The 27,928-nt window shown below is 39.9% G+C and overlaps 1 protein-coding gene across 1 annotated transcript in view; it reads right to left on the bottom strand.

Annotated features, from left to right (window-relative positions):
* Nucleotides 1-27,928, bottom strand: part of SLIT3 (slit guidance ligand 3) — a 760,437-nt gene that overhangs the window by 146,505 nt on the left and 586,004 nt on the right. Inside the window, exons 19-21 of the mRNA XM_026660830.2 lie at nucleotides 19,083-19,246; nucleotides 16,331-16,463; nucleotides 591-659 (exon numbers count right to left, since the gene is read on the bottom strand). Of these exons, the coding sequence (XP_026516615.1) occupies nucleotides 591-659; nucleotides 16,331-16,463; nucleotides 19,083-19,246 (366 nt within the window). The remainder of the gene's footprint in view (nucleotides 1-590; nucleotides 660-16,330; nucleotides 16,464-19,082; nucleotides 19,247-27,928) is intronic.

Raw genomic sequence — 27,928 nt, 5'->3', positions numbered from 1 at the left:
CTCTCAAGCATCTTCTAGGGCACATTTTCAGTGCATTGCAACATAGCAGTGGATGTAAAAGAAATTTCTGGGCAGAAATTGGACAGGCGAGCCATTCATAAGCGCACAACGAATTTATCACATGGATCTGCAATTTGTCACATTGCTATCACCTCCACAGGTAGTGTGTACGTATTTTGTATACACATACACATGCAACTACTGCAGAGGACTAGGGTGAACAGAGTCTGATTGTTGGGATCTATTTTGAACCTACAGTTATGACAACTCCACTTCTTATACATCAAAAAAATAAAAGGCTTTGTTAGGTGCCTTCATTTTTTCAGTGCTATAATATCATAAGTAATGGTTTAACCATAAGAAATTGATGTCTACCTTTCAAGCCTACCAGTGTTGTACAGGTAAATCTGCCACACCCAACTACAGTCACATAGTACATAATAGCTTTACGAACACTTAAAGGAAACAATTGCTGACATGATAGGCACTCAGAAAATGAGTACGAAATGACAATTCCCCATATTCCACTCAAGACATGTGGAGGAAAGAATAATCTAATTTTGCTGGCATTAAAACCATGCATTTCTTACATAAGTGTCAGGTGTCTGAAGGTCAACAGCTCCTTTGGCACAGCTGTTAAATGGTTTCCTTCCAGATATCTGAAAAAGAGTCACATTTTGATGATTAGGCACACACATTAACATGAACTTTGGCCAGGTCAGGCTGTGTCCCTTGTATTTTTTGGGAAATGCAGGATCTATTAGAACTTTAAAAGTAGTAACTAGGGGTGGAATCTTTGAATCATCACAGCTTTGAAACTATACTAACACGCTACTAGAATTTATTTGCTTTGCAAATCCATAGTTTCCAGTCCAAAGCACCATAGTAGCTTGTTGGTGGTTTTGCTCAGAAATATGAAGTGAGTATAGCAAGGACCATTGACCTGCAACTCAAATAAAAGCTCATTTAGCTCTTCATAGAAGACTCTTATAGAAGGAGAAAAAAAATCACACATGGTATGCCCTTGGTATAAGGTTATATTTAATTAAAGTTTTTACAAGCAACTCCCAATGCTAATTGACCCCATTAGAACAATTTCTGCCCTCTGACTGCAAACAGCTTGTACAGACAGTGTTTAAATAAACCCTTGTCTGGGATGTTGCATTACTTGATATTTGTACATCAGAACCTCACTTATTCCAATAGGGCCAATCCAAACATCTGATTATTTTAGAAAAGTTTCACTGCAGTATCTCCTATCTGAGACTTCTTTTTTATTATTATTATTTTTACAATCTACAGTAATACAGGGGGCAAAAACACAAATCATGGTTGATTGTTTAACTCCCATTTGTACCCCCCCAAAATCTCTCCTACATTCAGCAGGTATACTTAATAGAATAGACTGTATTTCCAGGTTAGGTATGCACTGCAGCATCATTGAAAAAATGTATTTTTTTTAAAGACAAAACTAACGTTGTTCACAGGAAGTCACTCTGCAGAGCAAGAAATCTTTAACAAAGGAGGAATTTTATATGGCCAGGAGTCTCTCTCAATATAAATATTATCTGTTTAACACCAAATACATGACAACTAGTTTTTAGCCCTGGAAGATTCTACCTATATCTGAGAACATGGTCAATCTTGGGCATGTAATTTTCCTTAACGTTCATGTACGCAGAAATCTCCACATGTCAAGATGTGAAGACTATTCCCTAAAATTAAGTACCAAATGCACCAATCATTGAACAGGAACTACATGTATACACACTATACATCCTGGAATATAATGTTCTCTTCCAAAGTTATGACCACTTACTCCTTAAACACAATTCATGATTTAATGAAATATATAAAGACTGTAATAGCTCTGGGGCAATTACAAGTGTCCTCATACCAGAGACACTCAAATCATCACTTAATTTGGGTCTGAAAAAAACTCATTATAACTGCTAAAATTTTGCCAGGATGTCCTCATTTAACAATGCTGGTTACGAATCTCCATTGGAAAGCATCAGAAATTACATATTCAATTATGTGGTTCACCTTTGCACACATGGATATGGTATATAGGTGCTTATCCACCCACACATGTGCAAATTCAATTTGCACAAAAACAAGCAGTAGCACATATGCAGCTGGGTAGAAAAGAATAGACCCTCTATGTCAATTTGTGACTTCTCATAAAAACTCTCAATTTTAAATACATTCCTATTTAATACTATCAGATCAAGGTAAGCCTGGTACGGTCAAAGTATTATAAAGCAAAGAAAATGCAAGAGGGATTAATTATGGAAGTATTACAAAATAGAGATATTAGGAATGGTGGTAAAGGATTTGAAAGTGCTTCAAACAGCTACCAGATGGCAATAGTATATAGTCTCACTTCAAGTGGGAAACAGTACATTTCATTTCATGTTGTTAACTGGGCTGTCAAGATCTATGGAGGGTTCACTCACTCTAGTGTTGGACCCTGTGTATCCATATTTAAGATCTGGAGAGTTTGCTCCTGCACTCCTTACTCAAATAACCTCACTGAGATGAAGAATGTAGAATCAGGCCCTTGAAAGCCAAAACTGCTCTTTTAAACTAACTCTGTGGAAGTGTCAGAGGGGTAGCCGTGTTAGTCTGAATCTGTAAAAAGCAACAGAGGGTCCTGTGGCACCTTTAAGACTAACAGAAGTATTGGGAGCATAAGCTTTCGTGGGTAAGAACCTCACTTCTTCTTCTGTGGAAGTGGAGCAGGAAAATGGCTCTACATCCTAAAGGTATTTCAGGCAGAAAGTGTAACATGGCTTCCCAGCATGTGTCTACACCTTCTCACTGCTGGGACTCTAGTATGGGAGACCCGTGGCAAGTGGGAATGGTTTAGATTAGGAGATGCTTTTTGTATTTGTAAGAAAAACTATCATGAGATTAAGACATAATTAAAAAAAGAACACTGAGCCAGATCATAGCCCCTACACCAACAAAGAGGGGATGGACCTTCTGCACTAAAGGGGGGGGGCTTTGCTGCTTCTCTGGCACCCTCTTCTTGCACCCCAGGAAGCCATGGAGGGTGCCCCAAGGTCATGGGGCTGCAAGGAGGTTGTGATAGGGCAGACTGGGGTGGGGTACATGCATTGTCCTCATTTTGGCTCTGGAGAAATTAGTCAAAAATAATATAGCTCTAGTTCTTTCTGCTTTCATCCCAATGTATTGTGGACAGCTGTGGCCAGTGGAAGGCAATGGTAGAGAAGTTCCAATGGAAATGTACTTCCAGTAGGGTGACCAGATGTCCTGATTTTATAGGGACAATCCCGATATTTGGGGCTTTGTCTTATATAGGTGCCAATTACCCCCTACCCCCATCCCGATTTTTCACCCTTGCTATCTGGTCACCCTAACTTCCAGTGGGGAAAGGCCAGTACAGAACTGTAGAACTTAACTTGACTTTGGCCTATGTGACTCCACAGGCATCTGCCAGTTTTCCATGAAACTCCAGTGGCCTTTTCTACAGGGGAAACAAATCCAGCTTCCTCATATACGGGGGGGGGGGGGGGGGGGGGGGGAGGGGAAAGAGAAAGGCTCTGCTTCAGTCAATGCATGCAAAGATTTCATCCCTTTGAGGCCCCTTTTGGTGTATTTCTCCATAGACAGACCTAGGTTATTGCAATCAATATGATGTCCTTCAAAGGGTTATCAAGTATCACCAGGGAGTATGTACACCCACACACAGTAGAGTATATAACACAATGATTTAGAATCTGTGCCACACACAATTTTTATTTTCTTTGGTAACAAACCTATTTGGTCTGTATTTATAACAGTAAACAACAATAATTACAGAAACTAACATGTTATAGGTTCTGTCTCCATGTAGGCTGCTACAACGCCAAATAATTTTGTGCAAGCTATTTGGTCTAAAAGACTCTTGCTGCAAGTTGAGTTTTTGTCTGAATTATTTAAAAGTAAATAGGAGTATACAGAAAAGCTACTGCCATTTATTACAGAATATATTATTTATATCAACTCGTGTTTTATTTTCTCTCTTCTATTTCAGAATAATGCCCTCCCCCATTTTCTGTTGTCTCAGCTCTGCCTTCTAAACTAAACAAACCCCGGGAAGAATTTCTCATACGATATTAGATGCTGGAGCCTAATAATAAATTGAAAAAATCCTCAGCTATCAAATGAATAGAATACAGTGATGAAACCTTCAGAATACATTTTTGGGGCATTTTCCAATTCATTTTGACATGAAATAGATGTCAATTTAAACAGCTTTTTTTGCTAGAAAAGGTCTTTCCCCCCTTTTTTCTTGGTATCTGGTGGGTGTTTAGCAATTGAACACTGAAAGGTGTATGTTGTACTCCAATTCTTCAGTATTCTGACTGAGACAGAGACAAACCTTTGTGCCTCTGGAGCTGGACTGCTACAGCATATCTTCTTTGCAGAGCATATTCAGCTACAATATTCTCAACAATTTCCCGGTTGTCTTAGGGTATTAGCACAAAGGGTAATATTTATACCAATGGAACACTGTGAATAGAACACAACAGCTTCCTAATAATTTTACTCTGAAAAATTAATGATTATATCATTATCATGCACAGCAATTATTAGGGGTGCACAAAACTTTCCTATTTAACTTTCTGCCATATTATACAAACAATGGTGACAAATTCTAGAAAAAGAATTTTCAAAGCCCATTTAAGTTGAGTTAATTTGAAACCACCACAGTTTTTCAGAATATAATGATATAATGGGAGACATGTTAATTTGAGTTGCTGCATTTGAAAAAGCACCACCATTTACACAGGACCAAACTTGATTGGATTCCACATCATACCTCATGGTGGAACTTTATTCTCGTGACATTTACACAGAGCTGATCTAATATAGTAGCTAAGGCCCAAATTCAAAGTAATACACTTAAACCTAAGCCTAAATAATTCAGTGAATTCAGCATACATTGAACAATAATGTCTTTCCTTAGTGGCTATCCCCCATTTAAGAGGAGAACCTGTTTCTAGCTAAAGCAACCTGGCTTGTAGCTTGGGTGGTAAAAGCTTTTGGAGACAGAGGACATCATAGTATCGCATTTATAGAAAAACTTACAACCAAAATAATACAGAGAAGAGATTTTGTTTTCATTTCTTTCTTAGGCAAAGAAGCAAAAGACAGAATGAATTCATTCACTTGACCTTTAGTAGGCAAAGAAACTATGGTATGAACCAAAAAAATTAAATTGATCTCCCAGATTAAATTATCCACAGATTAGGTTAATAGATTCCAAGGCCAGAAGGGACCACTGTGATCATCTAGTCTGAGCTTCTGTATAGCACAGGCCATAGAACTTCCCCAAAATAATTCCTAGAGCAGCTCCTTTAGAAAACCATCCAACCTTGATTTAAAAATTGCCGGGGATGGAGAATCCAACACGACTGTTGATAAATTGTTCCAATGCTTAATTACTCACTGTTAAAAATTTACATTTTGTTTCCAATCTGAATTTGTCTGGCTTCAACTTCTAGACACTGGTAATACTTTTCTCTGTTAGACTGAAGAGACTATTATTAAATATTTGTTCCCCATCTAGATTCTTATAGACTGTGATCAAGTCACCCCTTAGCCTTCTCTATGTTAAACTAAATAGACTGAACTCCCTGAGTCTAACATTAAAAGGCAGGCTTTCTAATCCTTTAATCATTCTCAAAGCTCTTCTCTGAGTCATCTCCAATTTTCAACCTGAGTGTACATCAGCTGCCTTAATGTAGGAGAACTGTCTGGAGGCCAAAATAATATCTTTCGATTCCTAATGCTTTTAGATGCTGTAGCTCTGTAGTTTTAGATTTAAATATTTGGGCCCAATTCATCCCCACTTTAATTTCATTGCGTACAGCATCACACCATTGATGGAGCTGGTCCAATAGGTACACTTAAAATTCCTATTAAGTTTTATCCATCATTCTGATAATAAATTAATATCTGCCATGTCTCTGATGGAAAATAAAAAGTAAAGTTCAATCAGATATAAGCCACTTGAAAAGGTTTTTCCAACCCTGCAGTTCCTAATACAGATCTGTCAAGTAAGGATTTAAGCCCAGACCTCAAAGGTATTTAGGTGCCTAACTCCTATTGAACTCAGTGGGAGTTAGGCACCTAAATACCTTTGAAGATCTTGGTCTTAGGAACTCTAAGAAGGTGCCAATTTACCTTCATTTTGTGAGTACCTATTTTATAAAATGTATGGATAGTTAAGCATTCGTACAGCAACTTCATCCTGTAATCTCAAAGAGCATTACAAACAGGTTAGGGCAGGGGTCAGCAAGTTTCAGAAGTGGTGTGCCGAGTCTTTGTTTATTCACTCTAATTTAAGGTTTCATGTGCCAGTAATACATTTTAACGTTTTTAGAAGGTCTCTTTCTCTAAGTCTATAATATATAACTAAACTATTGTTGTATGTAAAGTAAATAAGGTTTTTAAAATGTTTAAGAAGCTTCATTTAAAATTAAATTAAAATGCAGAGCCCCCCAGACTGCTGGCCAAGACCCAGGCAGTGTGAGTGCCACTGAAAATCAGCGCGCGTGCCGCCTTCGGCACATGTGCCATAGGTTGCCTAACCCTGGGTTAGGGCATATTGAGTTAGGTGCTGTACACACATATTGTAAGAGAAATTTATCCCCCTGAATCTTACAAACTATATAAACAAAATCTACTCCCAGACAAAGGGATAGGAGAGAAGTGTTGCTATTTTACAGAGGGGAAATTGAGGCACAGAGAGTAAGAGACTGGCCCCAGGCCACACAGGAACTCTATGGCAGAGCCAGGAATTGAACCCTGATTGCCTGAGGCCCACTGCAGTGTGTAAACTACACGGCCATCCTCTCAAAAATTACATAGGGAAATTTCAATCTTCTTTCCTAGCAGAAAGGACAAGCCCAGAATCACACAGCAAATGAGAGAGAACAAGGAGGGACTAAACTATTGACTTCCAGACCTATGCTCTAACCACTACAACATACACTACCTCATAATGACTTCACGAAAGGAGATGAAATGGCTCAGGATTTTGGTAATGCGATATAGAAACTTATCCCTCTAGGTTGCTCTTGTGAATCGAGGTGGGTCAGTAACAAAGTTGTTATTATCAAATGTGTATTAGAGCCTCAGAAAAGGAGATTAAAGTTCTCATAAATAACTCCCCACCACGGAGCAATAAAAGTTGCTCAACTCCTTTCTGGTAATCTTAGAGAGATCAAGGGGTATGTCTACACTACAGGATTAATCCGAATTTAGATAATTCGAATTTGGGAAACAGGTTGTATAAATTCGATTGTGCATGGCCACACTAAGCACATTAATTCGGTTTTTAACCACATTAATTCGGTGGTGTGCGGCCACACTACCCCATTACTTTAACCACAGTAATTCGGTGGTGTGCGGCCACACTAACCCTAATTCGAATTAACAAAATCGATTTAGGCGCTACTCCGCTCGTCGAGGTGGAGTACAGAAATCGATTTTAAGTGCCCTTTAATTCGAATTAACTGGCTCTGTAGTGTGGACGGGTGATGGGTTAATTCGGATTAACGCAGCTAAATCCGAATTAAAGTTGTAGTGTAGACCAGGCCAAAGACTGAATGCCTCTTCCCCTAAGGATGGCCCTTCTCCTGCTCATGGCTGTGGCACATGGGCATGCCTTGAAGTGCTGCTGCATGAACTCTGCTTGCTTTGAAAACAGAGAGGGCACCTCAGACTCCAGGAATTCCCTCCAGCACCTTTCACAGGCACTAACTTTACACACACACACACAAAAAATAAAAATGATGCATTTAAAATGACAGCTGCTCCTTTTCTAACGTGTCAATTTTTTATACTGGTGAACACTTGGATTTGAGGTGATACCACTAACACAAGGTGCCAAAGTGTCATGTAATGCTTTGAATCTCTTGTAATTTTTTGTATGATAGAATGCCTGCCACAAAGGCAAGTCCACAGGAGCATTCTGTGCTAAGAGAGGAAGGCAAAAGGAAAATACAGTTCTCAGACAGTAACTAAAGAGGCACAAGGGAAGGACAGGAAAAACTATTGTAATTTGGGGATTTTTTTAAAAAAACATTTAAGATAAAAATTAGGAGTTGCTTGGCAATGCTACATCTAAGTTCTAAAATTAAGTTAGGGTCAAAACATTTTTGATGGGATGTTCAGACATTGTTTGAAATCAAGGCAACTTTCTTTTACCAAAAAAGATAGTCTGGCAGAAAGTGAGGGAGTGAAGTATGAAATGTATCAGGAAATTTCAGATTTCAATGACTTGAAGAGGTCTGGGGTTTCAATTCACTTCACCAAGAAGACTGGGGCATTTGCAAAATTTGGATTCAGATCTAGGTTTAGGCTTGAATTTTGAACTCTCTGAAGTATGAGCAGGGTTTTAGCTTGGGCTCATCTCTACTAAAATTGCTATTTAAAAATGACATGTAGAAAATATGGTTTTGTTTAAAAGACAGTAACGAGGGCTCCAAAGCTAATTTTCTCTATCATGCTCTGTTAGTGTTGAAATCAGCTTTCTGAAGACTGTAAGACCTTAATACCCACTCAAAAGGCCATTTTATAACTATTGATCTATTTCCTTTTTTCAAATGGTCAGATTTGAAATACGGATTTAAATTCTCTATTTTGACTATAGCTAAAAATACCCTTTTATAGAATAATTCAAACTCTCTCAATTTGAAAGAGCTTTCCATTTACAGTATATTAAGCAGACTGCAAAATCTTTCCTGACTGATGCAGCCCCAAGGCCAAGTCTGCCTAAGCTTTCAGCTAAATTGTTTCTCTCCTTTTATTAAAAAAGAAAATTCACTTAATTGCGTGTTAACTGTTAGTGCACAAATAGTGCTGATTGCCAGGAAAGGCCAGACATTTGCATCCACAAACAGATATTTCTATCAGCTATTCCACTACAGGGTTATCACATTGATTAGCAGAAATGGTGCAGATGGTAATATAGCAGCACTGGGAAATGGCACACAGCATGCTAGTAAGTCTATATTCATCTCAGCTGACTCCTTAGAGTAAATTTGCTGTATCTACTTGATTGCAACAAGTTGAATGTACAGTACTCAAAAGTAATGTTAATGCTGAATGCACAGTACTATACTGAAAACTGCGGCTGCTATTTACTCTAGGCCACTATTACAAATTGGGTGTTATCCCAGTCTCACTGGTTAAAGTAGAGCAAAACAGGATGGAGAGCTCGCCCATTTTGGTGATGGTCATTGTATGCCTTGATGTACAGCAGGCATGTGGGAGAACATTGTTTAACTTGTGGTGACAGGTAACAGCACAAGAAGACAGTGGGGACAGGAGGAGGAAAAATGTTTTCTAAGGGTACGTCTATACTTACCTTCGGGTCCGGCGGTAAGCAATCGATCTTCTGGGATCGATTTATCGTGTCTTGTCTAGACGCGATAAATCGATCCCGGATCGATCCCGGAAGTGCTCGCCGTCGACGCCGGTACTCCTGCTCTGCGAGAGGAGTACGCGGAGTCGACGGGGGAGCCTGCCTGCCGCGTCTGGACCCGCGGTAAGTTCGAACTAAGGTACTTCGACTTCAGTTATTAATGTAGCTGAAGTTGCGTATCTTAGTTCGAAGTGGGGGGTTAGTGTGGACCAGGCCAAAGAGTTCATCTCTCCAAAAGGGCTCATAGTCAGCCAAGCAAAAGTGAGTTTGTGTGTGTGCATAGAGCACGTGGAGCTGTGTCAGGACTTATTCCTTGAGCTCCATATCCCTGTTCCTGTCATGTTTATATGACTGACCAGGACAGAGAATGGACACTATTAAAAAATAAATCAAACTGGAAAGCCTGGGCAGGATGCAAGGGACCAGTCCTTGGAAAACTGAAATATCCAATGCAATGTCCAACATGGTAGATGAAGACACTTCAAAAAGATTCTTAGCAAAATCATGTATTTGTGTTTTCCCCGAACAGTAGGGTTTCCATTAGAGTATGATAGTGATGGGCTACCTTCTGTCATTTATTAGGATCAGCTGCATTTTCAACTTGTGTCCAGGATGCCTAAAAGATAGGTACAATTGATGTGGCAAGACAACCTTCACAGTATCTAGATGCCTTTGATCTCACTGACCCTTGTCAGTCTGAGTATAAGTCAGGGAGAGGCTGAGTGACAGGGCATGAGGGAGGGGGCTAATGAGCGCTGCTGAAAGAGACCAGGTGATGATCAGAGAGAGAGAATTGAGCAACAGAGAGGTCAGAGAGAGCAGTGCTTGGTGAAGACTAAGTAAATTGAACGGCCCTTTTAGCGAGTGAGAGTTGAACCAGATCTGCAGGTAGAACAGAGAGGTGAGGGTGGGGAAATATACAGCTAAGGGGTTGGATGGGTCATCAACATGGAAGCTGAAGTTGCCAAAGAAGAGAATGGGAGAGTGTGAGGAAAGGAAGAGAGAGTGAGAGACAGGAATACATTAAACATTTTGTATATATGCATAGCAATACAAATAAAAAAAGGCACTAAAGGAGTTGATGTACATCTAGGTTTTCATACCACCCCTATCACTGTTCTATCCAAGTGCTTAGGGTCACCATAGTATTATGAGTCCAGAGACAACATGATTGATGTATATTTAATCTAAAACTAGACTTTGCTCATTATAATAACATAAGTAACTCCAATGTTTTCTCCTCGATGCAAAACCTTGCTATTTCCCATAGACCTAATAACAGCAGCTGGATACTGTCAGGCCTTTATTAGATACAGCCAGGCCTTTATTAGAGATTACTGCTCCTTTTTAAAATAAGAAATAAAACTCAAGTACTGGGGTAACGTATGGAAAGCATGCTTGGGAAAGTTGCTTCAGACAAAAAAAAAACGTTTCTAAGGCATTGATGTGGAGGGAAGTTATGTTGTATACTGGATCAGTATGCTACTCTTTTACTTCTGCCAGCAGGACTAGATATCTGAATAAACTCAAAGGACAAGTCTTCCCTTCAGAACTGTGCATAGAGCAAAGGAAGCAGGTAGGTGTCATTTGGCAGCATGGCTCCAAATGTCAAGGAATGGCTCCAAATGTCAAGGAAAGAATGGGCTTTCAGGTATTGTCTTCCATTTTATACTCCCCCCAAATCTGTCCATGTGCTGTATGGCCGTAGGCCCAATCTGTGATCCCATAATAGTCCTACCGTCTCTTTGAGGGCAGTCCTTTCACTCCTTCCCCAGTTAATCATTTGTCAAAAACTTGGAGTTGATAAGACTTGTGGTGTTGCACGTGCCTCATGGGAACTTCTGAAGATTTGACCCTACCTGTATAATTCCAGATTTCTGCACATCACAGAACCAGGCCATTTATTGGGACGTAATATGACTGGCAATCTCTACATTTAGAGACACTGGAATAGCAGGATGGAAGTGTGTTGGCAAAGCAGTATGGGGAAAACTTGTACAGCACCTGTCTGCACTATGCCTAGCTCTGGATAGTTCTATTAACCCCTGGTTTTGAGACTTCAATTCATGTACAAATTACAAAGCAGACCTTCTAGAATGTATTTCATATGTAAAAAGGATAAAAGCAATAAAGAGTAATTGCTTCACTGTGGAGACTTGATGCAAGTTGCCCTTCCTTAAAGTTGACATCAAGGGCACCGAGACACAGTTTCTATGTTCAACATGCTTATGAGTCTCTATAATCAATCCAGAATGGAAACCCAGGAGGAAAATTGGAGAGGCAGAGCCTAGGTTTCCAGCCTGCCATCATTGTAATAACACTAGTGCTGATGCTCCACTTAGGCTTTTGCGCTGAAGTAGGATATGATGAAATTCTACCCACTGCAGAATGAAATTCTCTGTCCCCTTGTAAGAGGTATATTCATTTCAGCACTTTGTTATTTAGTACCTGTTGCAGTTAGAAATTTCCTGTTGTAGAGGTATTTTGGAGTTTTATATGCAACACTAATTTACTGGCTTGGTAAGCTGTATGGCTGTGTTCTTTTATTAAAATGTGATGTATAAAGTATGTTACATTTTAATAAAAAGCATTTCAGCTGACAGCTTGTTGCCATTCTAACATGGAAAATTGAAGTTTATAAATGCAAGACTCCACAGCATTCCTCAAAATTCCAGTAAAATATTCCCCTTCGTTACTTGGAGCACCACATCAGACCCCTCCCAGAGAAAGAGCCATGAATCATCAGGAAAATAAATGTTAAATCCTTGCCCCACCCATCACCAAGGGCTCTGTCCACAGTGACACAACTACTATTCTAATGCATGGTGTGAGGGGCAGAATACAGCCACCAAGCATGAGGGGAGCCATTGCTCTTCAGGGCTCACAGCAAACCAGCGTGCAGTATGTCTGAGAATGGAGGCAGGCTGGGGGAGAAACGGGTCATTTCTCCCTTGTGGGAGGTCAGCACCTGCTGAAATGGTTGGAAAGTAATCAGTCTTTTGGGGAGTGCTGGAGTATGAGTGGCTACAGTGGTAGCCATGGAGAGGCCACTGCCACTCTGGCTGGGGAGGTCAAGGATTCCCTTCTCACACAGACCATTGTGGATTTTTGTATATATAGATTAGCTACTCAAAAGCCATGCAGTTTGAAGATTGGATCTTGAACCTGCCACAGGAAGTGGTTACTTAAATAATTGGCACCACTTGCCAAAGAATAATTGCTCACTAGCAGTATAGAGCATAGAATTATAGAATATTAGGGTTGGAAGAGGCCTCAGGAGGTCATCTAGTCCAATCCCCTGCTCAAAGCAGGACCAACACCAACTAAATCATCCCAGCCAGGACTTTGTCAAGCCGGGCCTTAAAAACCTCTAAGGATGGAGATTCCACCACCTCCCTAGGTAACCCATTCCAGTGTTTCACCACCCTCCTAGTGAAATAGTGTTTCCTAATATCCAACCTAGACCCCCACACTGCAACTTGAGACCATTGCTCCTTGTTCTGTCACCTGCCACCACTGAGAACCGCCGAGCTTCATCCTCTTTGGAACCCTCCTTCAGGTAGTTGAAGGCTGCTATCAAATCCCGCCCCCCCCCCCCGCTCTTCTCTTCTGTAGACTAAATAACCCCAGTTCCCTCAGCCTCTCCCCATAAGTCATGTGCCCCAGCCCCCTAATCATTTTTGTTGTCCTCCGCTGGACTCTCTCCAATTTGTCCACATCCCTTCTGTAGTGGGGGGACCAAAACTGGACACAGTACTCCAGGTGTGGCCTCACCAGTGCCGAATAGAGGGGAATAATCACTTCTCTCGATCTGCTGGCAATGCTCCTACTAATGCAGCCCAACGGGTAACAAGGGCACACTGCTGACTCATATCCAGCTTCTCGTCCCAGGTCCTTTTCTGCAGAACTGCTGCTTAGCCAGTCGGTCCCCAGCCTGCAGCGGTGCATGGGATTCTTCCTTCCTAAGTGCGGGACTCTGCACTTGTCCTTGTTGAACCTCATCAGATTTCTTTTGGCCCAATCCTCCAATTTGTCTAGGTCACTTTGGACCCTATCCTTACCCTCCAGCGTATCTACCTCTCCCCCCAGCTTAGTGTCATCTGCGAACTTGCTGAGGGTGCAATTCATCCCATCATCCAGATCATTAATAGCATCTTCAAGGATTCAGGATGTATCCTGTGATGTGTTGAATATAGACCAGCGAATGGCTCTGATACATCCTTATGTCACATAGCAATGCTTTGATGAGAGGTAAAAACATCACCTTCAAGGGTTAACTCTAAAATCTAGTTTTCCTGCAAGTTACTGAAATCTGCTGGAGAGTCTCCTGGGTTCCAGTTCTTTCTTCCAAATCTACCATCTTGCTATAGAAACAGAGACCGGAAGACATTTGTTTCATAGTCCTATTAAACCTGCTGGGGTGCTCCTGTTTCTGCCAGAGCAGGTAATGAATACGTGGTGGTTTAAAGCAGTAGTTGATGCTATTAGAGAAACACAGACAGTTTAGAAATGTCTGAGCTATGGAAGTCAAAACTTAGTAGTTTAAAAAATCTGTTAAACTTTAACTGTCCTCAATATATAGCAGGGACATGGTGGGAGGCACAGAAGAATCTATGATTGCTAATAGAAAATGAAAATCTTCAGGTAGCTTTTACCCCTGAAATACAGTTTTAAAAAGCTTTTAAATCTAAAACTTTTGGAATTCTGACAGATAAGTAGGTTCTAGATGATACAAGGCTTTCTAGAACATAACTAACATCTGGACATGGACCTGGAAGCAAAGAGGAAACTTGTGAGCTTGATTATATTCTTTTCATTTCAGACCTGTCATGCTTTGAATCAAAAGATCACACACCTTTTGCTTCAGGAATTGATGTCAAGGGAAATTTGCCTGGCTTTGTTTTTAGTGACAAACTGGAAGCTCAGCCCAGGTTGGCTGAAAGAATCAGCAAGTGGCAAAATCAGCTCTGAGTGATTCAGGGTTTTACTTCCAAAACATGCAAAATTGAAAGCACACAAAAAGAGGTATGGTTTGGAGTTAGTTCCATTGCTAAGTTTTTGGATTTAAAACACAAAGCCAAACTAGAAGGTTGCAAATTCAAGTAGATTAGACTGTTCAGTTCCATGCAGCTGTACTTGTAATATCACATACTGCTACTTTCATTTGGAAAGACTGACTAAAGGATATAGCAAACTGCAGGAATTTGTGATATTACTGTCACAATAGGAATGAAGTTAACTCATGTCACTAGTTTATAGCATATAAAATATTATTACACTCATTATAAGAATCCTGACCATAAAAACATCAGTGTTGCACAGTTATATGGAACTGAAGTAATACCTGTAATTCCCCATTGACTACAAATCATGCCCGAGGGAAGTTGTGGAGCTCCAGCATGATGAGGGCAGAATCTAGTCTGCAGAAGCTTTACTATTGGTGATGACACATTAGAAGGATAAGAATGGACTTGACTTTCAGATGAAACCATATTATTACCACCATGAACTGAGCAAATTTGACCAGAAATCATTGAAACACGTTAAACGTGTACTCTTTCACTTCTCCAATTAGAGTAACTTTTCAAGGCAGAATTATACTTCATTCAGCAAAAATTTCCTTTAATAACTAAAAAACAATCTTGAGCATTTTAGGTAGTAATTGGTTTTCCCAGTAGTGTGTGCATCTATGCAAAACACCCTGGAGCTATATTTTACACCAGACATCACACGACACACACTCACTATGGATTTCTCTACACTGGCACACTCACAGAAGTTAAGATTATTCAAGTAAAGCTGTGAAGTTAATGTGCATAATTAGAAGTGCATTAAACCTTTGTGTGGACATTCTGTTTCAGAAGTAAAGTGGCCGTAGTTTGCTGTTGCTTAATCCTCCCCAAAAGACATCTATGGAAGGTGCCACATAGTGTTTGAGAAAAAAGTCTACACAAATACAGTATGTGCAGCAGCAGTGCAAAATTCCCTCCACTGAACAGGAGGGGATAACCCGAAGAGTGAAACTGTAATGCCTGTTATATTCCTGGTCTCTCTTGTGTCTACCAATAATAGTGCTAATTAGCATAAATCAGATATGGTTCAGTAGGAAATGGACTGACTAACTTCATATACTCTCATCATATGGTAACCAACTACTTTCATATATAAACAGTCATTAGCTGGTAACAACTTCCAGTAACTACGCAGCTGGGCTAGCTTTCAGTGTGTGACCTAGAGGTGAAAAGCTTTATATTCCTACTACCAACCCTTCAAGCCATTCAGTTCCTCCAGTATTATGTTTTCTTTCCATGGAAAGAACCAAAAAACAATGTAAATTCATAGCAAATGAAGAAAGCTAGAATGGCTCCCTCAACTCATGCACATTCACTTTACAATTTAATCTAATTACCTCTGTTATTTTAGACATTTCATGAGAAGAGAAAAGAAAAGAATCCACTGTTTGTTTTCCCTGCTGGTTTTTTTGAAAAATCCCATGAAGTGGTATAATTAGCCCGCAGATGCGTATGTAGGGAATATATTTTCCATAGCTCTTTCAAACTGTCTATTGTGAACTCAAGCTGCTAAAAATGCACTATATATTATACAGTATTGATTTATTCATTTGTTCCCCACATATAGAATGAATAGAAACAAATACATGGCTTGCGTACAATTTAAAATGACATCTCCTCTGGGCAGAGTAACATAGGCAGTTACAACCTACTCAGGCACAAGAAAAAGGCCACAACAATCAAAAAATATAAGGAAAATATCAAAGTACAATGATTCATTCACTGAAGTCAAGGGCAAACTTCCATGGACCTCAACTGGCACAGTACCTAGTGCCCTTTTCCTGTGAAATGAGTACCATCAAATGTAACTTACAGCTCAGTCACATCCTTGGGAATGCCTTTGGGCAGGATGCGCAGCCCTTTGTTACTGCAGCGCACTACTGAGTCCACACAAGTACATTGATCAGGACAACGAGGAGAGAGCAGACAGCTGCTTTCATCATTACCTGCAGAGAGAGAGAGAGCATGAGAGGATCCTGATATTTGGGAAGGAAATCAACCATGCAGGCCAGGAGGGCTCGCTTCAGAGGTAATTGCTCGCATCTAATACAAAACAGGGACATCCATAAGTCTACAACAGTTGGGTTGTCAATTAGCCCCTAATATTTAGTTTCGCCCCAACATCACATACTGGATCACTGGTATCAGGGTGCAAAACTGTTCTGAAAAATGGTGGCAATTGTTTTAAAAGGAAAAGGAAACAAAGTTTTATAAAAAAGTTAGCCAGCTTTTTGAAATTCTACAAATCTTCACCTATTAAATAGCCTCTCCCTGTCACCCCAACACACGCACCCTGTGTTAGCTGAAACGGAAAACTTTACCAGACTATCAGCCTTAATCTTATCTTGACATAAGATTACAAGGAATCTTTTTTTTAAAATAACTATCTAGCTTTATTTCCTCAATGATGTAAATCTTTCAATGTTAAGCGTCGACTTTTAATGTTGGCATGGCACTTCATTTATCACTTTAATTGAAAAGCCTCATTGTTGACAAGGATAACTAGGCAAAAAACAAACCGAGCTATGCTCTCAGAATTGCTGGCAATGCATCTGTGCATGCATAAAAATATCTAATACTCTTAAAGTGGATTCAAACTTCCATAAACAACAGATTAAATCTCATAATTGAAGAACAACAGGGTTTGCATGGAAGAAACCAAGTCTTTGAAGTTAAGAACATTAAAGCATGGATTTTCCCCAAAAACAACACGCTTCACAAAACATTAGGAAAATACAAACTGTAGTATCAAGATGCATATGGAAGGAAACATTTAGTGAAACATACTCTAGATGATCATGATAGGAAGTATATACATGTTTATGCATGTAAATAGACTGAATGTATTGAACATTGAAATAGTAAAGTTAAACCATATGACCATGTTTCCATTAGATATTTTCATTTCTTTAAGACTGATACAAAGACTAATTGAGGCAGAGATGATTTTCCTTCCTTCATGGGTCTGCCAGGTGTATGCTTGAGCCTTCAGGTTTAAACAAGACTGGAAGCCCTGCTAGAGGTCTGAAAAGTAATCCTAGCAACTTTCACTCATTAGTGTGCATGTCCGAAAAGGAATGGTTTGCATTAAAAATGACGTAGGGAAAAAGAAGAAAGGGGAATGGGAAAATAATCCCATCATTACAAAACAATCTATGCCACCAAGATATGCATGTAACTTAACTAAAAAGCCACATGATATTTTACTGTAACTCCTGTTCTCCCCTGCTCACTTCCCCCTATTGTTTACTAGACTCACTCATTACTTGCTAATCCTGCAAATGCTTAAGCCCAAGAGCAACTTTATGCACTTGGGTAGTCCCACTGAACCCAAAGGAGATGAATGTGCATTAGGTTACTCCACTTTCACCCTGCACTACTGCCCCCAAATCTTGCTTCACGTGGAGGTAGAGGCACAGGGAGCACAAACCTCCTCAGAAACTGTCCCCACACAGAGCAGAACTGAAGCATTTCTGCAAAGTCTCTTGGATCACAGACCGTCATTTAGTTCTGTGTTCGTACAGTGCCTAGCATGATGGGGTCCTGTTTCATGTCCAAGGCTCCTAGCAGTTACAATGATACGAACAATAACAACAGCAGCAACACCTGGGGCCCTCCATAGCAGAGGAGGAAGGGTCAGAGTTTGCCCCTAAATGGCCACAGCCATTCATTACACTTCACTGAATCTTTCTGATTGATTTCTAAATCTCTAATATTCCTATATTCCCATTATATTTCTGCTAAGACTTCATAGCCCCAAAATCTAGTCGGTTCTCCAAGAAAGCCCCATTCCCACTGTCCTCAGAGGTTAAGGGAATGGGAGGAATAGTCAGTAACTGCACTGGCATTATTCTCAAGGAAGATTGCTTTGTTTGTCAAACTCCCTGGCAAGGAGCTGAATGCATTTGGATTCAAGGGTGAAAAAAAGGTGTATCCTGAAAGAATCCAGAGAAACCAGTCTCAGCTGATTGCACAAGGAAGAACTCATACTTCTATCTAGGCTTGAAGGGAGGGGGCCCAGAACATGGGAATCTACTAAGGTGCCATCGCCAATAAAAAAACAATTCCCAGATGATATAGAACAATGACATTTGATTAGAGACAGTTCTCTCCCTCATGACTACAGTAGAACCTCAGAGTTATGAACACCAGAGTTATGAACTGACCAGTCAACCCCACACCTCATTTGGAACCAAAAGTATGCAATCAGGCAGCAGCAGAGACATTAAAAAAAAGCAAATACAGTACAGTACTGTGTTAAATATAAACTACTAAAAAAATAAAGGGAAGCAGCATTTTTCTTCTGCATAGTAAAGTTTCAAAGCTGTATTAAGTCAATGTTCAGTTGTAAACTTTTGAAAGAACCATCAAAACGTTTTGTTCAGAGTTACGAACAGTTCAGAGTTATGAACAACCTCCATTCCCGAGGTGTTCATAACTCAGAGGTTCTACTGTAAATTTAATTCAGCTCTTTTCATCATGATATCGTGGTGCTGATTAGGTAGAAAAAACAGCAGAGATACCAGTCTGGTAGTGAAATACCAAGTCCCATCAAGTTTCCTTACCATCACAGGTGAAGTCCTGTATGGCCACATCTTGAATTGGAATCTCCTTTAAGAAAGAGGGTTTCTGGCAACGTGGATTTCCACTGACAATTCTCCTTTTTCTCAGCCATTTCCCCAGCCATGCCAGGTGGCAATTACAATTAAAGGGATTAGACAGCAAATTACTGAAAGGGAATCAAAACAAAAACACATTGAACATGGTCAGCTACTACAGACATTAAATGACTAGCGAAAGCCCATATATTCAGAGCTCAAGGATTCCACTCAAGGCTCTGCCCCTTATTTTCAATGAGAGCCTGGCCAATTCACTTAGGCTTGTTCTACACAGAAATTTTGTACCAGTATAACTGTCTATAAGGGGTGTGTGTTTCATACTGATACAATTCCTAGTGAGGATGCAGTTATATCAGTATTACATTGATATAACTTATTCCCTTTCCCTTAAGGAAATAAACTATATTGGTATAAGCACATTTATACTGGCATAACTGTGGCCACACTGGAGCAAAAAGGTATGTACCACTTTACCAAAGCCTTTGTGTATAGATAAGCCCTTGATGTGAGTGAGTTTACCCATCTAGAAAAGGCTGTGATAGTACCATACTTACCTGCCTCACAGCTATTGTAAGATACACACCCTATCTTGTAACTACTTCTGAAATATCTTTCAAATGCAGTCCAACTGTTGTAGCACAGCATGCGGCTATGCTAGCATTGTAACAATTCATGATAAGAGACCATTGGATGGACTGCTTAAGACTACGTCTTCACTACGGGGGGGGGGTCGATTTAAGATATGCAAATTCAGCTACGCGAATAGCGTAGCTGAATTCGATGTATCGCAGCCGACTTACCCGGCTGTAAAGACGGTGGCAAAATCGACCTCTGCGGCTTCCCGTCAACGGCTCTTACTCCCACCTTCGCTGGTGGAGTAAGAGCGTCGATTCGGGGATAGATTGTCGCGTCCCGACGGGACGCGATAAATCGATCCCCGAGAGGTCGATTTCTACTCGCCGATTCAGGCGGGTAGTGTAGACCTAGCCTAAGAGGGGTAAGTGTATATCACAGTTTGGGCTAACAGTTGTTAGAAAAAGAAATCCCTATGTACTCCAAATATCAACAATCATGCTGCCAAGCAGGATTCCTGAGGAACTGTGGGTAACAGCTGTGTTTTACAACACATCTGAATCTCTAATACCATTGCTGAAGTCACTGTAGACAGAACTGTAGTTGTTAGTTCTTAAAATATTTCTTAAACATTTCTGGATCCTTTGGATGAAAGCTGCTACATGTAAGGTGGTGTTATAACATATTCATCAGCCTAGCTCTAGGATAATTGGAAAAAGAACTGAGAGAGTCTTGAAAGAAGATAAATGCTACCTGAGACTACAGCTAATAAGTTGAAATGTCTGTAATTTGTGTTTGTGTTGTTTTAAGCTCAACAGCAGACTAAGAGAAGAGGGTGATGTTCTATCTGATGTATGAAAAGCAGCAGTGGCTTCAAGATTTTGAAAGATATTCCCAAGGAAGGAGAATGAACATGGGCTTACCACTATCCCCCAAAATGTCAAATGAGGGGCCCAAAATGAAAGCTAGGGAATCCTCAGGGCCCCCTGTGAAACACGATAATTTGTGAGTGAATACATTCTCTGCCAGAGAAAAAAATCAATGCAATTCCTCTGTTGGGCAGGAGATCTCCAGCAAGACAGCAGGAATTTTAAGGCCCAGTGAATGCAGCATCTCTTGTCCATGCAGCAAGTGTGTGGATTTAGCTGGAAACAGTTGGAGGCGTTTGATATCCTACATGCTCTTAAAAATCTGATGTCCCAGTCAAATAAAGCTATATCAAGGTTTCATCCAGTCAATGGTCCTTCAGATTGCTATGGAATCTTATATAAAACATCCGAGTGAACTGTGAGGAAAATGAATAACACTGCTCTACAGCCAAAATGCTTCTGAAATAAATGTAGTCAAACTTTACTAATTCTGGGTCACTGAGAACGAAAATGATGCTTAAAATTGTTGATTGGCTCTAGTTTTCAAGATATGCTATTGGGTCAGTATATACAACCCTTGACTTGGGAATGGCGGAGGATAAGTGAGTTATAAAGGGAAGGGATCTCAATTTAAACCAGAAATGACTAAAATACATCTTTGACTGGATCTATGAATAAATCTATGACTGGGTTTGGACAGTACTTACTTTTTAGGCAAAACAATGAATGATACAATCTGAAGCTGGTATTGCGTCATACATGATATGAATTGCATCATGTTATTCCTAGAAGTCATGGATGATGCAATCATAACGAAGCTTACATCACTCTGCTGAACAAATTGCCCTATATCAGCTCTAGAAATCATACAGTGTCGTGCTCTCTTATTTGTCAGTGTTTGATTTTGCAAAGGGACACATTTGTGTTTAGCCAAAGTGAGCAGAGATGCCTCGTACTTGTGTGAACAGTGCAGATAACTTCTGCTATGTTTGTGGTGAAGTGACTTTTGCAACACAAAAGCGCAGTATAACCACTATGGTTAAGAAAGCCTATCACCTTTATTTTGGCTGCAAAATTGGAGATCAGGACAAGAGGTGGGTCCCACACATATGCTGCAACACTTGTGCAACAAATCTTCGCCAGTGGTTGAACAGGAAAAGGAAATCTATGCCTTTTGCAGTGCCAATGATTTGGAGAGAGCCAACAGATCATACCAGCAATTGTTACTTCTGCATGGTGCCTCCATTTGGGAAAGGTGTGTCAAAGAAGAAAAAGTGGACTGTGCATTATCCAAACATTCCATCAGCTATACGCCCAGTACCCCACGGAGAAGGACTGCCGGTTCCTGATGCACCAGAATCATTCTCACTTGAGTCAGACAAGGAAGAGGAAGAGGATGAAACTTCTGGTCCTGAACCATCAATGTCACAGGACCCACATTTTCTCCCATACTCCTCCTCTGAAGCACACCTCATAACACAAGGTGAACTGAATGACCTTGTCAGGGATTTGAAACTACCCAAGAGTAAGGCAGAGCTGTTGGGCTCCAGACTTCAGCAGTGGAATCTCCTGGCAGATGATGTTAGGGTTTCCATGTCCTGTGACCATCAAAAGGATCTTGTCCCATTCTTCTTCATGGAAGGTGATCTTGTAGCCTGCAACAACATTGATGGTGTGATGGCAGCCCTCAACATCGTTCACAATCCAGATGAGTGGAGACTGTTCATTGATTCATCAAAGACGAGTCTTAAAGCTGTTTTACTGCATAATGGCAATGTTTTGCTATCAATTCCAGTTGGTCATGCAGTCCATATGAAGGAAACCTATGACAACATGAAACAACTTTTGAGGTGCATAAACTATGACCAACATCAGTGGCAGCTTTGTGGCGATTTGAAGGTTGTTGCTCTCTTGCTTGGTCTGCAGACTGGATACACAAAGTACTGCTGTTTTCTCTGCGAATGGGATAGTCGTGTAAGAGATTCCCACTACATCAAGAAAGATTGGCCACTCCAACAGTCATTGGAGCCTGGGAGGAAAAGTGTTCAGCATCCACCACTTGTTGAATCAAGGAAGATTTTGTTACCACCCTTACACATCAAGCTGGGTCTGATGAAGAACTTTGTCAAGGCCATTGACAAAACACAAGCAGCTTTCAAGTACCTCCGTGGAAAATTTCCAAGGTTAAGTGAAGCTAAGATAAAGGAAGGTGTCTTTGTTGGTCCTCAGATTCGTGAACTTCTTCGAGATGATGCATTTGACCATGCACTGCGTGGCAAGAAAAAGATGGCATGGAAAGCCTTCCAGTTAGTGGCAATAAATTTTCTCAGAAACAACAAGGCAGACAACTACAGGTTGTTGGTGGAAAACCTCCTCAAGGCATACAAAAGCCTTGGTTGCAACATGTCACTAAAGATCCATTTTTTGCACTCTTATCTTGATTTTTTTCCACCGAACTGCGGAGCAGTTAGCGACGAGCACGGCGAGCGATTTCACCAGGACATTGCAACAATGGAGAAACGCTATCAGGGCAAATGGAGCCCATCAATGCTTGCAGACTATTGCTGGACAGTGACAAGAGATGCTCCATTTAATGAATACAAGAGACAAGCCGAGTAGACACTGAATAGGACTAAACTATGTACATAATAGTTTTTTGCCTTTTGTTTCATAATAAATTTTATTTATATAACCCTTTTGCTGATTTTTAAAGTGTTACATAAACAGGACAGGTGAAATATTATCATGTAAAGCAACCATAAACACAGGAAAAGACCTAGGTTTACAATTTATGATTAAAACTCTACTATCTACACAATATACATAGACATAAAATGTAAAAACTTAAATATCTTAGAAACAGTAGCCAATCAGTTGTTTTAATTGTCATATTTGAATTCAGCACATCAAAATACATAATAAATAGCACATTTTATCTCTGAAGCAGACGACTTCTCAAAAATTGTAGACCAGTGTAATCATACCACTTCCCAGACTATATAGTTTTGGGCCAACACCACATACCCACAATATGGTTTACAGCCACTCTTAGAAAATTGGCTAATATTTTTAGAAAAAAAAAACACCCTAATGCTAGCAATAACCCAGAGCAATGGGTGTGTAATTACAAGTCGGCCTAGCACAGACTATTGAAATTTATAGTTAGAGTAAAAAAGGCAGAAGGGAACTCAGCACAATGTGGTTCAACTACCAAAAACCCCCAACTTTCTTTGTCTCCACTATGACTCCACTAACCACTTCATTGTCAATAAAGAGGACTCAAAATGAAGAGGAAAGGAGCAGCTTTCAGAGTCAAAAAGTCATAAGCAAACATCTTTTCTCAGGTGAAAACAGGCACTGAAAGCATCAATGTATTTCTAGTTATTTTCATACTAAATTGTTTTCCATTTTCTTTCATCCCTAATAGGACCACAGACAGGATATCCTGTATATTTTCAAAATGGACTTACTTTGGCACAAACAATGTTTCCATGAGCCAAATGTTTAAACCTCCAAAGCCAGGGCAGCCAGTGCTTCACAGACCATTTGCTATATTGCCCGTAAGAGACTTGAGTCATGTTCACACATAAATCCAAAGAACAAAACACTCCACAATTTGGAGCAGATTATATGTGTATAGAATGAGTTTCTTGAAGAAAAGGCTATATTGAACTTAAAGAATATTTCACACATCTACAGCATCTTTATTCTTGGCATCTCCAAGAGCTTCATAAATACGAGTTTAATCCAAACCCTCTTATGAAGGTGATTACTGTCTCCACTTTACAGATGAATAAACTACGTCAAAGAAGGGTTAGTGGAATAACCCTGGGTCCCAGTGATTCAGCAGATGATCAGGGAAGAGAACCCAGGTTTTCTGACCTCTCCTAGTGCCAGGTTCTAACTTATTAAACACCATTTCTCACAAACGGGACCATCTTTACTGTCATACTCATGAAGCTGAACTGATTTCTGGCTCTCCGCCTTTCTAATCAAGAAATAAAAGGTCAAATAGAGAAAAAATAAAAAAGCAACCTTACTCTTTTATTCACATTCACATTTCAGGATTCATACTATATATACCTTTAACTCACTGAATCCACGACAAAGATCTCTTTAGCATAGAGTTTTGCTACATGGAAAAAAATATTATAACTCAATTATAAGGCTCTGAATCTGTCATTTTTATTAATGTGGAGCGGTATCTTAGTACACAAGCACTTTCCAACAGAACTACTTGTGTAGTAAGGTTCTGCTAGTATGGGTGGCATGAACTGGGTCTTAAGGGATCATTGAGTCTACTCATGTATATTGTTGAAATTTAACAGCTGTTTTTTAATTCACATCCAGTTCAGTTTCTCAGACCTCCACTATGATCCATAAGAACATAAGAATGGTCATGCTAGGTCAGACCAAAGGTCCATACAGCCCAGTATCCTGTCTACTGACAGTGACCAATGCCAGGTGTCCCAGAGGGAGTGAACCTAACAGGCAATGATCAAGTGATCTCTCTCCTGCCATCCATTTCCACCCTCTGACAAACAGAGGCTAGGGACACCATTCCTTACCCATCCTGGCTAATAGCCATGAATGGACTTAATCTCCATGAATTTATTTAGTTCTCTTTTAAACCCTTTTATAGTCCTAGCCTTCACAACCTCCTCAGGCAAGCAGTTCCACAGGTTGACTGTGCGCTGTGTGAAGAAGAACTTCCCTTTTATTTGTTTTAAACCTGCTGTCCATTAATTACACTGGGTGGCCCCTAGTTCCCATATTATGGGAACAAGTAAATAACTTTTCCTTATTCACTTTCTCCACACCACTCATGATTTTATATACCTCTATCATATCCCCCCTTAGTCTCCTCTTTTCCAAGATGAAAAGTCCTAGCCTCTTTAATCTCTCCTCACATGGGACCCGTTCCAAACCCCTAATCATTTTAGTTGCCCTTTTCTGAACCTTTTCTAATGCCAGTATATCTTTTTTGAGATGAGGAGACCACATCTGTACGCAGTATTCAAGATGTGAGCGTACCATTGATTTATATAAGGCCAATAAGATATTCTCCGTCTTATTCTCTATCCTTTTTTTAATGATTCCTAACATCCTGTTTGCTTTTTTGACTGCCGCTGCACACTGCGTGGACGTCTTCAGAGAACTATCCAAGATGACTCCAAGATCTCTTTCCTGATTAGTTGTAGCTAAATTAGCCCCCATCATATTGTATGTATATAGTTGGGGTTATTTTTTCCAATGTGCATTACTTTACATTCATCCACATTAAATTTCATTTGTCATTTTATTGCCCAATCACTTAGTTTTGTGAGATCTTTTTGAAGTTCTTCACAGTCTGCTTTGGTCTTAACTATCTTGAGCAGTTTAGTATCATCTGCAAACTTTGCCACCTCATTGTTTACCCCTTTCTCCAGATCATTTATGAATAAGTTGAGTAGGATTGGTCCTAGGACTGACCCTTGGGGAACACTAGTTACCCCTCTCCATTCTGAAAATTTACCATTTATTCCTACCCTTTGTTTCCTGTCTTTTAACCAGCTCTCAATCCATGAAAGGATCTTCCCTCTTATCCCATGTCAAAGGCTTTCTGGAAATCTAAGTACACTATGTCCACTGGATCCCCCTTGTCCACATGTTTGTTGACCCCTTCAAAGAACTCTAATAGATTAGTAAGACATGATTTCCCTTTACAGAAACCATGTTGACTTTTGCCCAACAATTTATGTTCTTATATATGTCCGACAATTTTATTCTATACTATTGTTTCAACTAATTTGCCTGGTACTGACGTTAGACTTACTGGTCTGTAATTGCCGGGATCACCTCTAGAGCCCTTTTTAAATATTGGTGTTACATTAGCTATCTTCCAGTCATTGGGTACAAAAGCTGATTTAAAGGACAGGTTACAAACCCTAGTTAATAGTTCCGCAATTTCACATTTGAGTTCTTTCAGAACTCTTGGGTGAATGCCATCTGGTCCCGGTGACTTGTTACTGTTAAGTATATCAATTAATTCCAAAACCTCCTCTAGTGACACTTCAATCTGTGACAATTCCTCAGATTTGTCACCTACAAAGGATGTCTCAGGTTTGGGAGTCTCCCTAACATGCTCAGCTGTGAAGACTGAAGCAAAGAATTCATTTAGTTTCTTCGCAATGACTTTATCGTCTTTAAGTGCTCCTTTTGTATCTCGATTGTCCAGGGGCCCCACTGGTTGTTCAGCAGGGTTCCTGCTTCTGATGTATTTAAAAAACATTTTGTTATTACCTTTTCAGTTTTTGGCTAGCTGTTCTTCAAACTGCTTTTTGGCTTTCCTTATTAAATTTTTACACTTCATTTGGCAGTGTTTATGCTCCTTTCTATTTACCTCACTAGGATTTTACTTCCACTTTTTAAAAGATGCCTTTTTATCTCTCACTGCTTCTTTTACATGGTTGTTAAGCCACAGTGGCTCTCTTTTAGGTCTTTTACTTTGTTTTTTAATTTGGGGTATACATTTAAGTTGGGCCTCTATTATGGTGTCTTTGAAAATTGTCCATTCAGCTTGCCGGGATTTCACTGTAGTCACTGTACCTTTTAATTCCTGTTTAACTAACCGCCTCATTTTTGCATAGTTCCCCTTTCTGAAATTAAATGCCACAGTGTTGGGCTCAGGGGTGTTTATTCTGTATCATGAGAAAAACAGCCATCATTCTTAAGGGTGCTCCTTAAAGAAATGGAGAGGAATAAAGCTAAATCAAACACAAAATGAGGCTCATGACTTCAGAATAACTGTTTAACAATCAAAGTTGGATGAACAGTAAAATAAAAAGAGCTTACCAGAAGGGATAATACCCCTAGTGTGGACTGTTCTGATATAGTACTATTTACCCTTCAGTATCTTAGACACATTTCTCAACATCTTAAACTCGTCTCTTGGTGGTTTTCCACAGTAGGGTTTCCTGTTTTTTGGGGACACTGTCTTGCAGCCAAACAGATTTTAAAAAGCATAACTTTAAGACCAATTCAGTGACAAGGACTCAGAGTGAGTCCTTAACACAATATTTTTCATGTGCTGGTATTGCCAGAACATATTGGGCATGACTATATGGCACATCTGATACACTGTAAGCACAATGACAGTATAATTATTATTATAATACAATCCAGTTAATTATGACAGAAGGGCAGGGATTGCAACAGTTAAGATTGCATAATAGTATCTGTGCTAGAGCCCTGTTTTCAGCTGAATTTTGCCCCTTTGAGGATGAAATGTTTCATACTTGGCCTCCACCAAAAGGACAGGTTTTTATATTATATTATATTATATTATATTATATTATATTATATTATATT

The sequence above is a fragment of the Terrapene carolina genome, unplaced genomic scaffold (genome assembly GCF_002925995.2).
Source record: "Terrapene carolina triunguis isolate 2854851 unplaced genomic scaffold, T_m_triunguis-2.0 Scaffold838, whole genome shotgun sequence".
Taxonomy (NCBI): Eukaryota; Metazoa; Chordata; order Testudines; family Emydidae; genus Terrapene; species Terrapene triunguis.
Note: the sequence above shows the minus strand (reverse complement) of the source record. Positions and strands in the feature narration are given on the sequence as shown.